Genomic DNA, 14,833 nt, shown 5'->3' on the forward strand with positions numbered 1-14,833 from the left:
TGCCTCCTTTAGTCTCAAATCGTCTTGGATCAGCTTAAATTTTGGTTTGAAATTTGCAATCAAGAGTCTGATCTTTTTGTCCTCTCCCATTTGGGACGACCGTAGATGGTTGGATCTCTACAAATCTAAAAAAAATCCTATATCAAGGCATATTTGTATAAATGAGTTCTCACGACTATTTTTTAAAATTTCAGACTTTTGGGAGCTATTTCTGCCCTCTAGATTTGAGAGGTATTTTTTCAATTTCTAAGTTTTAGGGCTCACGAGCACGGGATATTTTCCAAGTATGCTTTGTACAAATGCATACCCATGACACGATACACTCTCCTTTATTTTCCTAATTTTCGGCAACGTGAGTGTGCACTAGTCCGTAGTGAAGTTTAGGGGGTATGTAAAAACCACCTTGTGTATAGAGAAGCACTACGCATCCAACCCTACTCGAAAAAGAAAGTAAAGCCCAGAAAATAGTCCTGAAAAGTTAGGTTCCATCCTAAATCATAATTGCATGTGATTGCATTTTTCGACCCAAATAATGGAATTACTTATTGAGTATTTTTAAATATCAAACCATTGATATTTTTTTCTTGGTAAAGGCAAGGATCCCACATACAGAAAACAATGTTAACTGAGGAGACCATAGAAACAAGTCAGGGTAGTTAGATTTCTGCATCCAAGTTGTAGTCTTGATGTTCGTGTAGGTCAACAACATTTTATTTCTAACTTTTGATTTGATTGTCCTTACCCTCTAAGTTTTTACCACTACAGTACTACCATTCTCTATCGTTTTTTGTACAGATGTTCCTCAAAAAAATAGTCACCATTGTCACTGCAGTTTTGGTTTTAGATCTTATATGTACTGAATTGTCTACGACCATGGTTACATACTAGATATCATAGGTTTTGGGCGAGATGATTAGAGTTTTGAATTTGACCACACACTAACTTGATCACCCTGCTTTTGGAGATGACTTACTCTTCCTACTCCTGTATGTTCTTTCTTTCTATTATTTTTTGCCAATTAGAATGACTTACATAACCCCTAGCTCAAACCCCTACTTCACCTATTTAACTCATTCAAGAATAAATAGGTTTTAGCGAACTCTCATCATCTTTCATGAGAAGCGGCTTGACTAATAGTTTAGATAGTAAAAGCAGATACTATCGGTAGATTCAATCTTAGGCTATTAGTTGAAGAGTTGATCTTAAGCTGATGCATATAAACCTACCTACTCAAAGGCGGGCAAATCAAAGCTGTCACTTTTCAGTCGTAAAGCTTTCGGTTTCAGAGATCCCTCTAGCCAAGATCTCATTCGAAGAGAAAGATATAAAATATCTGGAGTTTCTTTTTGTATATTCTAGTTAAGGTAAAGACTTTCCGTCACACACATGGAACGAAATAGACAAATAAATAAAGAAATAAGTAGAACAAGAGATAGAAATAGAAACACAATGAGGAGGTTTGGATTATACAAGGCAAATTGAGTAGCCAAGTGGGTATTAGTGAAATGTTGCCAACTTCCCCATTGGTTTCCTTCGACATATTACTTTAAAAATAATAATAATAATATGAATCCCCCAAGTAAGGGAAAAGAGGAGGAGATTAGAAAGCGGGGGATGGGGTCCACACCGACCTTCTCTTCCAAATACATTAAAAACTACAACACTTACTCTTTCACTGTAATTACCAATGGTTTTTGACAGCCCTACTAAAAACCCCGCCATCAAAACACCATTCTATTCATTCAACACCTTCCATACTCACCATACTCTTTCTTTTACCCATACATTCCCTTCATTCCCTTCAAAGTACTTTGGTTTTCATACCATATTCACATTCACACTCACACTCACCACCACCTTCCCCCGCCCCATTGCAAATCCTCTCGTCCCGTCTGGCATCCTCGGCACCGGAGGCTGCTGCTGCTGCTGCTTCATTGTGCCTGCCAGCTCCATGGTGGTGGTAGAACTACTCAAATGTGGAGTTCCCACATGGTTCCCATGGTTGTTATTGTGATTATGGTGGTACTGTGATCGACCACGTCCTTTACCCCGTACCCTATTACGAACTCTTCTCTGCCCACCGCCATCCTTCTCATTTCCCTGCTCCTCTCGCTGCAACAAACATAGTAGTAAAAAGAAGGAAATACATTTTCCAAGATAGAACAAATATAATATGCCTCACGTTCAGATCACTGCTTTTTTTTCAACACTATTTTTACAACTCAAGGACATAGTTGTAGTTGTACAACCTATATAACTAACAAATACAAAAAGGTTGCCTTTTTCTTTATTTTCCCACAAGTATCTGCCGCAATCTACTACCATTTTTCCTCGTACCTCTCGCACAGTACGACATTAGAAATTTGAGTAACGACATTGGAAAATCGAACTTATTTCCATTTGCTGCACCCATCAGGATAAAGACTTCAGTTAACTTCTTTGATTAATAGTGTACACGATTTTCTAGATCAAATTATGTTTACACCAGTGAGCAATTAAAAGTTTTCGCTATTGGTAGAGAAGTAACAGCTGCAATTTTCTGGGAGGCTTCAAAAAACGTAAAAAACACAACCTTATGATATGAAAAGTCAAGTATTCACCCATGGTGCAACATTTCTTCAAGACACACCCCAATAAGCATGCCTATTGTAAGACATACGAGTCATACGACAACAAGACTACTCGACTCAGATAACGGCAGTTCACAGCTAAAACTCTATTCTCATCGGTCCCAGTCCACGTCAAGCTCTTCCTTCAAAGTCTTCTTTTCCCCAACTTTCTTATTATCGAATCAAGTATCCTTTCATCCTCTCAATTCCTATAACTCACCCAAGTTCTCTTGCCCCGTCCCGTACCACCTTGGACATGCATCAGTTTTCCTTTTCTTTGCCATAGAACTATTCACTAATTAGGCTCACCTACCTGTCTCCTAGACACTTAAACCAAATTGGAAGGTTCAACCTTCCTTCGGGAAATCATGCACAACACTTTTAATTTAGAAAATTATATCGGTGGAAGGTATAACATTAATTTGAGGACTATTGGTGTAATATCATTTAATGAAGGAATTAGTCTATTTTTATTGCCTTTTTGTATTGTTTTCCATTCCCTAGAGGATTAGTTAGCTTTCCTTGTTCATTTCCCTTTTTGTACTGCTTCATATTTTCCAGAGGACGAGTTAGTTTTTCTTTTATTATATAAATAGGCCTATGTACTTCTCTGATCAATAACAAGAAAGAAGAGTAATGCACCTTCAAGCCAATTAAACATAAAGTCTACCTTAACTGGTGATGCCTTCATATCTGCCCCGATCATTTATTATGACCAAGACCCACTTTCTTCCAATTTATTCCACCATCATGTCAAAAGAATCAAAAGTCACATCATCGATAGAGGAGGTTCCTACCGTCCAAAAGACAGGTGACCTACAACACATCTAACTGCCATACCAACTCAATGAAAAAAAACTTCCTTAAACCGTGCAGACATACCTTAAAAGAAAGGAAAAGGTTTGATAGCAAAGACAATAAAAAATTGCCTACATAGACGAGGAAGACTCCATGATAATGTCATGGCTCTAAGACTCTATGGAGCCATCCATTAGCGATACATCTATATTTATTTTAGAGTGCAAAAGCTCAAGATGCAACTCAAATCTATGAGATCAAGATCATAACTAAAGCCATGCAACAAGGGAAAACTGTCATAGAATATCCTAATGACTAACAAACATTGTGACAGAAACTCGATTATTATCGAGTATTCAAAATGAAGTGCACTGCAGATGCCATGATTCTAAAGAAACTCATAGGAGTAAACCATGACTGACTTTTCGGTAGGATTCAACAAGTTTGACCAAGTCTGAGTATAGATCATCAGAAAATAAGAAACACCGTCCCTTGAAGAAACAATCTCTCTTATTCTAGTAGAAGAAAGCAGATGAAGTCTTATGCTTGACAAACTATCCAGTGTAGATGCACTAGCTTTTGTTGTTAAGAGAGGTCTTCGCTTGAAGTGCTCTTGCCATTCATGGCTAAGAGAAAAAGTGAAAAAGTGACGGTACTCTTGACGTTAGTAGCTAAGAGAAAACCATAAAGAGAGGGAAGTAGCTCAAGAGAATAGGATGATTTACCTTAGAAATGAGCATGAGAGGGACAATGTGGTTGAGCTAAGAAACAGTTGAAAAAAATAAAAAGTAGTCTTGAGAGTGGACAAAATCATAACCAAGAGAAAGCCATAACGATTGGAAATTAGCTCAAGAGAATTGGTTGCTTGCCCATGGAAGTAATCTCGAGAGAGAAGTAACTCAAAAGAATGGATTGTTTGATCCATAGAAGTGTTCCTCCAAGAGAATTGAGCACAAGTATCAGTGAGACTTGAGAGTTCTCGATTAGCATTGTATTAAGTAGATATGTTCCGATAATAGTGGCTTGATAATCTCCAATTTACATAGTTATGTTTGATAAGCCTTATAGTGCCTCAATAGATCTCTATAAGTGCTGAAATCAGGCTTGAATCAGTGTTTAAGGTTGTTTTGACCATGCCCACAGGATAGGGTGGGGAGAGTGAAGTCATACCCATCCCTATCCCGCCTCCAATTTCAACAATCTATCATCACGAAATTCTTCATTTATTTTCATAGCGATAGAGGTAAGGATTACTTGTGGGGATTAGTCCCCTAAGAATTTTTTCCCCATTTTTATATTTTTTTCAAGAACTTTTTATAATTTCCATTTTTTAATATAATTCTATAAAAAATGGTAAAACATCCTAATAAATCTTTATAAGCAAAAATATAATATAATATTCAACATAATTTCTAAAAAACCAAATTTCTAAACTTAAAAAACTTATATTTATTTATTTTTTATTTACTAGGGAGAGAAATAAAGAAATAAAGAAACAAATATATATATATATATATATATATATACCCATACAATATACATATATAATAAGTTAATTTTGTGCCTTAGTTTTGATATATATATAGATATATTTATATTTATTATCAAAAAAGAGAGGCGGGACAAGGATTTGGACAAGGACAAGGGTGGGGAATATTATCCCTAACCCCGTTTAGCTAACCGGAAAAAATCTCTTCCAGCTCCCTCCCCCATTCTGTGTTTAAATGGGGATTGTCCGCCCCATTCTTGATGACATACCGATTAAGGGAGAAAGTTCAATAAAGTTGTATCATGACAACAAATCAGCCATCAATATTACTCATAATCCTATCCAACATAATAGGACAAAACATATTGAATTTGATCGACATTCTATAGGGACATTCTATAGGAAAAGTTAAAGGGGATAGTATGCATGAGTTATTTGCCCTCATGGCTTCATCTGGAAGATGTGTTAACAAAAGAACTTCACAACTGATTGTTTCATACAAGTCAAAGAAATAATCTTAATTTCAGGAATATGGGGGTAATCCCATTTAATATGAGAATTACCCTATTTTCTATTTCCTTTTCTCTAATATTTCACAGCCTTTTTTTTTTTGCCCAAATGAGAGATATGCGGAGAGAGTCTTGACTTTTTTTTCTCTTGCCTTTTCCGACATAATTCGGGGCTATCGGTTCTGTTCTGTTCTCTCTCTCTCCCTCTGATTTTTTTACCTAACTTAACAATCTTTTATGCCCGGTCATACCAACATGGGAAACCTAGCTTCCCTCCCTTTGAAGTGCATTTCTCAGAAGAAATAGGGGGTTCTGCTTCGGGTGGCAACATGCTATGGGGTAGTGGTCCCTTTTCTATTCCCCATAAGATAAGTTAACTTTCCTTTTTTGTTACCTTCTCTTTATGGTTTCCTATTCCCTAGAGAATTAGTTAGCTTTTCTTATTACAAATAGGCGTATGTACTTTCTATGATGAATAACAAGATAGGAGAGTAATACAAATTACTCTGGCAACTATCATACAACTATAACCTCCTACCAGGAGTTAACAGAAAACACTCCAATTTGGTTGCAACAACTTTGTTGAACTGTCTGAATAAAGAACGTCTCAAAGATTTGGTTGGCCAAGTCTCCATTGCCCTTTCAAGTTCCCAATCACACCTCCACTACCAATTGTTCAGGAACAAATTTCTCAATTAACCAACTCGCTAAATTTTCCTTCATATTGACACAACGTATACAAGCAAAAGAGTACCCATTCCACAAAGGCACATCCACCCCCCTTCGCAGCCAGAACTCTCCATTCGCCCTTTCAAAGCCATACTACTCCAGCACAAAAATATGATCTAGTGCCAATTATACACTAAATGGTAGATCTCTCCAAACTTATGCAAAGTCCAAAGAAAACTTGAATAGATTCAGATCTAAAGGTGATTGTCAGTTAAGCTCTAAAAATCTACAAAGGATGAGTAGACTACAATGGCATCATCTATAAACGGAAGGTGGGTTACATGGATATAATGTCCTCACACTTCAATCAGACATCTAACTACACCCAAAATTCATCAGCCTTTCTTGGAACATTTCCAACATATTGAACCAAAATCTCAATCAATGTTTTGAAATACCTTTCTAACTTCTAAGTTTATGATCTTGATTCTTTTATTCTTCAATAGACCAACGAGAGATCCATGTATAATCAAGAATTGCCAAGCATATAAAAGGAAGAAAAAAGAAAAAGGGAAGAAAACACTCCTATCAACCGTCTTCTTAAAAAAACAGGCCAAATAGTTATTCTAATGTTTATCTTCAGTGTTCTTTTGGTACTCATTAGCTGAATTAACGGATTAAATAACCATAAGTCAAAGAGTGTTTAATTCATTACATAAAAGAGCTTTCATACTTTCTTAAACTAAGCAGAAAATTATTATTATTGTTCTAACTATTTACACGAGGCAAAAAGAATCAAAGGCTCAAAGCATTTTCATAGAGGTGTGAGGCTGTGTATCGGTGCAAGTTTCAAGGCTAGAAACTTGAACCTCTCTCCCAAAGCAATGCTCAAGGCGTAAGCCTCAAAATTTCTTTTCAAACATTGGCTCTATTCCTGTGCTGCAGCCACCTCAAACTTCTTTATGGGTCAAGGACAGTATTCCTAGGATTCTGCCTTTTCTCAGTCCTTTGGGGGATTCGACTTCAAATAAATGGTAGACATTTTAGAGGTGGGTAGAGGTCATAGGGGGAACTGTGGGAGCTTCGGCCTCTTTGTGAGCTCTAGTGGCAAAGGATTTTTTTAATTATAAGTTAGACTTCATTCTTTTAGATTAGAATCTTCTACAGCAGTCTTTTGGACTCTTTTTTGTGGCTTTTATTCTTTATATGCCCTTGTACATTCTTTCATTTCTCTCTCAATGTCTCAGTTTCTTATTAAAAAAAAAAAAAAAAAAAAAGGCCAATGAGGTTAGAGAATTTAATAGCAGTAGTTTAACTCTCGAGCCATAAATAGAGACTTTTAACTGGCATTTGACCTCTTCGCATGATCATCCACATTTATTTTTCTTCTTTTGCAAGCCATCAAATCTCAACGATAAATTTTTACATCCACAGTTGAAAGTCCTTTTTGTAATCCTCAAGCCTCCCAACTTAACCTGACCGCCCCCTTAGGGCCAACTCTAATTCAGTTTGAACAATTTATCTTTTAAAAATTATCCATTGTTTCCCTCAACACACCTTCTGCGCCCTATGAACAATTTATCTTTTATGATTTTTCCTTCCTTTATTTCCTTTCTATCTCTGATGAAATATATATTAACACTTATCTCATTCGTAACTATCCATGATTGCATAGTAATATCCAATTCTTCTCTTCACTCTGAACAATTTATCTTTTAAAAATTATCTATTGTTTCCCTCAACACACCTTCCGCACCCTCTGAACAATTTATCTTTTAAAAATTATCTATTGTTTCCCTCAACACACCTTCCGCACCCTCTGAACAATTTATCTTTTATGATTTTTCCTTCCTTTATTTCCTTTCTATCTCTGATGACATATATATTAACCCTTTTCTCATTCGTAACTATCCATGATTTCATAGTAATATCCAATTCTTCTATTCACTCCTTCCATTAAAAATAATTTAAGAAAAATTAAAGAGAAAGTGCATTAATTTAAAGCTTCCAGGAATCTAAAGAAGCTTAGAGGGAGTTCACTTGTACTTGTTCATGCGGATGAACGTCAACTTGATCAGAGAGATCGTCTACATGCTTCTCAATACGTGGTTGTTCAGAGGTTTCATCATCTTTGCAGTTCATCTCCCCACTATGTCCCTTCTTCCCACGAGCTAGAGCAGATTTTGACTGTGAACAACAATGAATTTTTAATTAAAACACACGCACAAACAAAACAAAGAAAGAAAATAAATCAAGAACAAAGCTTCAAATTTAGGGTTTGGAACTAGTATAAATTTTTGCATACATAAAAGAAAAAATGCTTAAAAATGTAAAGAAGGCAACTCACCGTACTGTCTTTTAAGTTCAAATAAGAGAGTACAAAAAACCCGTGCAACACACAATAAAACACCGGAAATACAGTACACAGTATATTAAGCTATGTAGCAGAAACTAAATCAAATACATGGAAAAAGTATAGTCTTAGTTTAAGTACCGGGCATGAAAGCATCAAACGAAGCCTGAGTGCATTTCTCCAATTCCCTTCATCATTTATTTCTGCAACCTGAAAAATTATGCAACTTCTTTTACATCTGAATCTCCTTTACAAGAATGAAAAAACTTTCATACGTAATGGAATTGAAAGCACTTACAGCCTTCTCCGCCAGCTCCACTGATTCATATTCCACGAATGCATGCAACTGAAACATAGAATGTGAGAATTATGTTATTCCCTTGAATAAAGAATAAGAAAAATTGTAGTTAATTTAAAATATCATGCACGTTGATATTCAGCAGTAGTTTGAGTAGCCTATTTAAGGCTAAAAAAGTTATATTACTCAAATGTACCATGACTAATCGCGCTATTCACAAGGCCATTGATATAGAACATTCTATAAGGCATCGGTTATACAGTAAAATTTCTCATCGGTTATTCTAAAAACAGGCTAATCTACAAACATCAGAAAAAATATTTTACTGCCAGCATCTATGAAAATCAGGGGGATGCGACAAAAACCAAAAGAAGATCAAAACATTGTGGGATTAGGCAATGGAAATATATGCAGATTGAATACCAAATCGATCTCTCATATTTTACTTGATCAAATATGAGAGAGACCAACTCCATCATTTTCAAAGAATTAAGGGTTACGTAACTTGTAATTTTTTTTTTAATCCGATGTTTGAAATTTACAAAAGGGATGTGCTATCCATGATGGATACAAAAGACCGGATGAGGGAGGTGTGACTATAGGAAGCAAAAGTATTAGACAATTTACACCAACAAATAGTGAGGTACACAACGTTGCAGAAAAGCTTTGTAAAAGTTTGCCTTCTCCATGAATACTCTTTGATTTCTTTCTTTCCATACATGTCAGAAAAAAGCTATAATGAGGATTTTTTCATCGCAAGGCTTTAGCATTCTTGGAGGGGGTGATATGCTAAGGCCATGTCCAATAACTCCTTTACACCTATAGGGAAAAGTGAGATACCATCCGAAGAAATCTGAAGAAATTGAGAATCCTTGTCCAAAAATTATGTGTATGTGCAGCATAACTATATGGCTTTGTGATTCATTGTCTTTCTTACCTAGGCACCAACTTGGGAACAGAGTCATGTAGGACATTATTATTATTTTGGTAGGTTTTCACTTGCTCTAATGGCTTTACGTGCTATTTTCCCTAAGAAAATCTTCACCTTTTTAGGGTGATTTCCTTTCCATATTGTCTTTGCCAGTGTGGGGTTGATTGCTTATGCATTTCCCCTATGTCCTTCATCAAAGATTCTAAAGAGAAGACCTCATTAGCGCTAGGAAGCCTTTTAGGGTGATTTCCTTTCCATATTGTCTTTGCTAGTGTGGGGTTGATTGCTTTTGCCTTTCCCCCTATGTCCTTCGTCAAAGATTCCAAAGAGAAGACCTCTTCAGCGCTAGGAAGCCATTTTAATAAGTCTGCTTTTTCAAACAATACAACTGGGGCTAGGTCAAGGCTTAACTCTGCTTTTTTAGACAACACAATTGGGGCTAGGTCAAGCTTAACTCTGCCCATTCCACAGCTCCATCATCTTTAAGTTCCTCCCAAGCTTCAAGTCCCAAAATTTGTTGGCATCTTTCCATGTTTCTTTGATCGTGATCATTTTTTCATGAGAGAGTTTATACGTAAGTGGATACTGCAAGGCTAGCCTAGTGTTTTCAATCCAAGGATCAGTACAAAATTTGAAATAAATGATGGGAAGCGATGACACTATGGTCGTACACTATGGAGCCTCTGGAGCCTCTGGTTGTACACTATGGTCAGCGACCTCCAAAGTGAAAAGGATGCACAGAGGGGGCAGAGAGCGGACAGAGGGAGGAGACAAGTCCGCCACCTACCCTATTTCCTTCTTGATTTCAGCAGATTTGGGGTGCCATGGTGTTTAAATCAAGAGAGAGGGAGTATGAGGGAAGTAGATCGAAACCTCAAGTGTTTACTTGGAGTCTAGGCAACACCACGAGAGAGATTCCAACAAAGGAGCTTGCGACTTAAAGATCCATCTCTACAACCATGGTGCACGCAAAGGAGAAACTCGAAGTTGTACAGATCGCGTGGATGACCCGTTGCTCGTAGATGAAGATGGATGGACGAGAACTGAAGCAAAGGAAGGAAGGAACGCTGCCTCTACAAATCGCATAGAACAGAGAAAGATAGTTACGGGGAGGAAGAAGAAAGAAGTTGACCCGCTGGGCTAAACCGACTTGAGTGACCCAACCCACACTATCAACCCACTTGATCCAACTCGAGTAACCGCCTCACCTAGTGGTCCAATCGCCCGAGACCCCCGAAACCAACCTGACTCAATTTAAAGGACTTTACCATACCCACCTAGTTGACTCCAACCCGCCATCTGGACCCCAACCCGACGGACCTAATTGAGGATTTTTGAGAAATTTGGAAACTCTTGAAGACCTGAAACAAGTCGGGAAGACAACAAACATGTAAGTAGCCACATGGATTATTCAAGTAATACTTGTAGGGGACAATTAGGACAATGGGCAAAATTCATTAGGAAGCATGTTAATAAATTTAGTTAATCAAGTTGGATACTCAATTGGAATCATGATGATAGACCTAGTTAATCAAGTTAGACACTTATTTGGTAGTATGACAATGAGTCTATTTCAGCTAGATGTATATTTATTAGAAAACATGACGACAAACCTAATTAATTAGGTTGTTTATAGTTAAGCCTAGAAACCTTTACATTTTTTGGTTTAGCACAATAATATGTTTAAAGCTTTTGCTTGCATGTTGTAAACTTTGACTAGTCTCTACTTTACGAAGACTCTAGCATGTCTAATATGTTTGTAAATCTATTGATTGAGCATGCTAGACACTGTTATATGTACATATTATGCATGCTAGTTTGCTGGCGGGATTATGTACCCTTGTATGCCCGAATATTTTATTGGATATATGCTATGTGTCCTAGTGAGCATAGGTATAAATATGCACGATTATGAGCGGTTAGTGCACATCCTTTAGTCTTAGAACTCACATTGGGTCCCACTGGCATTCTTGGGTGACCCGACAATCAAGTAGGGACAATTGGAGCACAACCAATAATTGTGAACTTTCATGGTATGGTTAGGGTCTACTTGGTACCTATTGGTTAGTTGTCACCCACAGTGGACACCAGGAGTCGTACAGAGTATGCTACCAGGGTCTTGTAGACAACTCATATGAGGTGCAGGCGATTATAGAAATACCCTGCATATATTGTGCAAGTTACCTCATACACACGAGACTTACCCGCGAACTCGCCATAGGGCAAGTTGACTCACGTTCTAGTAGCACAGGGTTAAGGGTAGACTTTGGGAGATATAAACAACAAGTTGAGTACAACCTAACCCTACATTATGACCCAAGGGGATTAGTTATGCACCCTAGTGTAGGAGTGTATAGGGCCTGGGTACATATAAGCCTATAAGGTTAGCATAGATGGTAACCATGGTAATTGTTAACACTTGAGTCAACATGTGAGCACATACTTAAGGAATTATTGTAAGTACTCAGTCTAACGAGAGCCTAAAAGTTGGCTGCTTACTGAGTATTTTATACTCATCCCATATTATTCTATTTTTTTTCAAAAGGAGTGCAGATCACAGTCGAGGGGAAAAGAGTGCAAAGTCGTGCAGCTCCAAGGGTGCCCTTTAGATCGAGTCATCTTCCTTTCTTCTCATTTTATTATCTTTAAATGTTGTTTTTGGTGTATTTTATGTAAACTATTTTGGACTAACTCCGCGGATGTTATTTTGTACTTTTAATTGACCTTATGTTAGTTTTAATGCGGTTTTAAATTAAAAATTTTCCTCGTCTCCCGCATTTCAATTTGAAAGTTTTATTGCCCTTTTTACTCGAGTCTACGTGGCGATCCATGATTCGAGGCATCGAAAAACGGGTCGTTACAGCTATGCTTCCCCCAGCACCCACCCTATGGCAAATACGATTGGTGATGATGTTTTAGTGCTCTTTATTGGAAATAGACCAAGGCCTCCTTTATTCATCGAGAGGTTTATGGAATTCCATCAGACAAGATGTAGTCATCTTTCTACATATACTTATGAATGATCTTTCTATTTTTGTAGCCACTTTTCTAGGCAATTTGAATAGAGATATGTAGCAAGTGGGAAGGTTGAATATGTGGCTTGTATTAGGGTGATTTTCTGCCTTTTGAAGTATAACATGATGACCATGTTGATAACTTCTTTCTATTTTTTCAATAATGGTCTTCCAGAAGGAGAAGGATTTGTGATTCCCATTTAAGAGCAATTCTAGGTAAATATGTGACACTCGAGTAAAGGAAGGTTACATGAATGAACCAAGACCACATCCGAATAAGAGTGATCCTACAGATAGGATGAGTAAGAAAGGTTTAAAGGAAATGGAAGTTACTACCTATACCTATACCAACAAGGTACACCTTCCTTGGATGCACGTGTGAGAGGACAAAGCATGCTAGAAGGACTCATATTGGTCTGTAAGGTAGCCTTCACTCTTAAGAAACGAGGAGTCATGACCATGTCGCAAACAATGGTAAAAAAATGTCGGGGCCATCCGGTGTCGAATCCGAATTTCGAATCCTTATATGAATCTTGGGCATGGGGCATTACAAATGGTATCAGAGCAATACCTCTCCCAATAAAATGTGGTTTGGGGACAAACCAACGCATTTGACACTCAAGTAAAAGAGGGGTACATGAATAAACTGAAACCACATCTGAATGAGAGCAATCCTAAGAATAGAATGACTAAAAAAAGTCTTAAAGTAAATGAAAATTACTACCTATACTAACAAGGTGAACCTTCCTTTTCAGTGGCTCAATCATAGGAACTTCATAGTTCAGCGTGCTTTACTTAGAGCAATTCTATGTTGAGCGACCTAGGAATTTTCCTCGGATGCATGTGAGTGAGGACAAAACATGCTATAAGGACTCATGTTGGTCTATGGGGATAGTCTTCACTCTTAAGAAACAAGGAGTACGTAACGTGACCATGTCGTTGGTGATGCAGGGGAATGCTAGGGCCATTGGGTGCCGAATTCGAATTCGAATTCTGAATTCTGGGCATGGGGCATTACAACATATTTGGCCATTCAATCTTTTTACAACCGTATATGTTTGCGAAGTCTTCGATAAACCATTCCTTTTGGATGTTAGAAATTGGCAACCTAATATAGGAACCATCTTCATCTTGATTTAGAAATTTCTAGCTTTATGAGATGGAATTCCATAATTGGTTGAAAAATGACTTGAAAGAATCATCAAGGGTAGAATCAAAATCTCCATGATAGTTCAGGCAAAGAAAAGAGATCGAGAAAATAACGGAGGATGTTGGTTTATCTTTTGCGGAACAGGCAAGAAATGGTTTTTTTATCAAACAGAGATCTGATGAGATATGTTGCAATACAAACTCAGCCATACGACTATCCCAAATAAGAACCCTATTTCCGAAGTGGATGAATTGCTTGATGAGTTGTTTGGGGTTATAGTGTTTAAGATTGATCTCAAGTCTAACTATTTTTGTTTATGCCTTTTGGTTGGCACAATGCTCCCTCTCCTTTTCTATCTCTAATGAAGGATATCCTAGAGACTTACTTACGACAGTTTGTATCAATGTTCTATGATGATATCTTAATCTACAACACTTATATACAAGACCTACTAGAAACCTCATTAGAAGAATATCGTCATAGTCTGCTCTTTAGATGAGCAACTCAAATATTGTTGGCAATGTTGTGTCTCAACCTCTACCCCGTATTTGAGTAGAAAATTTTGAATGAAAGCCAAAGGAGGAGGTACTACACATCTAGAAGAGTGTAGATAATGGTTCGTGGGAATTCCTAACCAAATTGAAACACGTCTATAAGTTTGAAGCATCACCATGAACCATTAAAAAATTTCCAGATTTTCACCTTATGGACAAGGCATCCTTTCTCCTCGTGCAAATGTTAAGTTGTTTGGCCACCTATTGTAAAAGTGTATTTAACTAAGGGTAACAAGGGGTACCCCAAAACTTGGCTAGCGGAGGGCAGGCACACATGCTATATATAATTATATATTTAGAAAAAGGTATCTTTTTGTCATTCATGCACAGTGTGTACCCTGAGACAAAGAGAGAGATGTCAACTACTTGGACAGCTGTAACCATCCTTAAGAGCTGATATTAATAAAGATACCTATCAAATTGTTCAAATAAAAAAGAATGGACGGGGGGGGGGGGGCC

The 14,833-nt window shown here is 37.3% G+C and overlaps 1 protein-coding gene across 1 annotated transcript in view; it reads right to left on the reverse strand.

Annotated features, from left to right (window-relative positions):
* Positions 1 to 1,437: 1,437 nt before the first annotated feature.
* Positions 1,438 to 14,833, reverse strand: part of LOC111470630 (la-related protein 6B-like) — an 18,050-nt gene continuing 4,654 nt past the window's right edge. The window contains exons 7-10 of the mRNA XM_023116204.1: positions 8,726 to 8,773; positions 8,569 to 8,637; positions 8,121 to 8,261; positions 1,438 to 2,112 (exon numbers count right to left, since the gene is read on the reverse strand). Coding sequence (XP_022971972.1) covers positions 1,819 to 2,112; positions 8,121 to 8,261; positions 8,569 to 8,637; positions 8,726 to 8,773 — 552 coding nt within the window. The 3' untranslated portion in view covers positions 1,438 to 1,818. The remainder of the gene's footprint in view (positions 2,113 to 8,120; positions 8,262 to 8,568; positions 8,638 to 8,725; positions 8,774 to 14,833) is intronic.

The sequence above is a fragment of the Cucurbita maxima genome, unplaced genomic scaffold (assembly GCF_002738345.1).
Source record: "Cucurbita maxima cultivar Rimu unplaced genomic scaffold, Cmax_1.0 Cma_Scf00046, whole genome shotgun sequence".
NCBI lineage: Eukaryota > Viridiplantae > Streptophyta > Magnoliopsida > Cucurbitales > Cucurbitaceae > Cucurbita > Cucurbita maxima.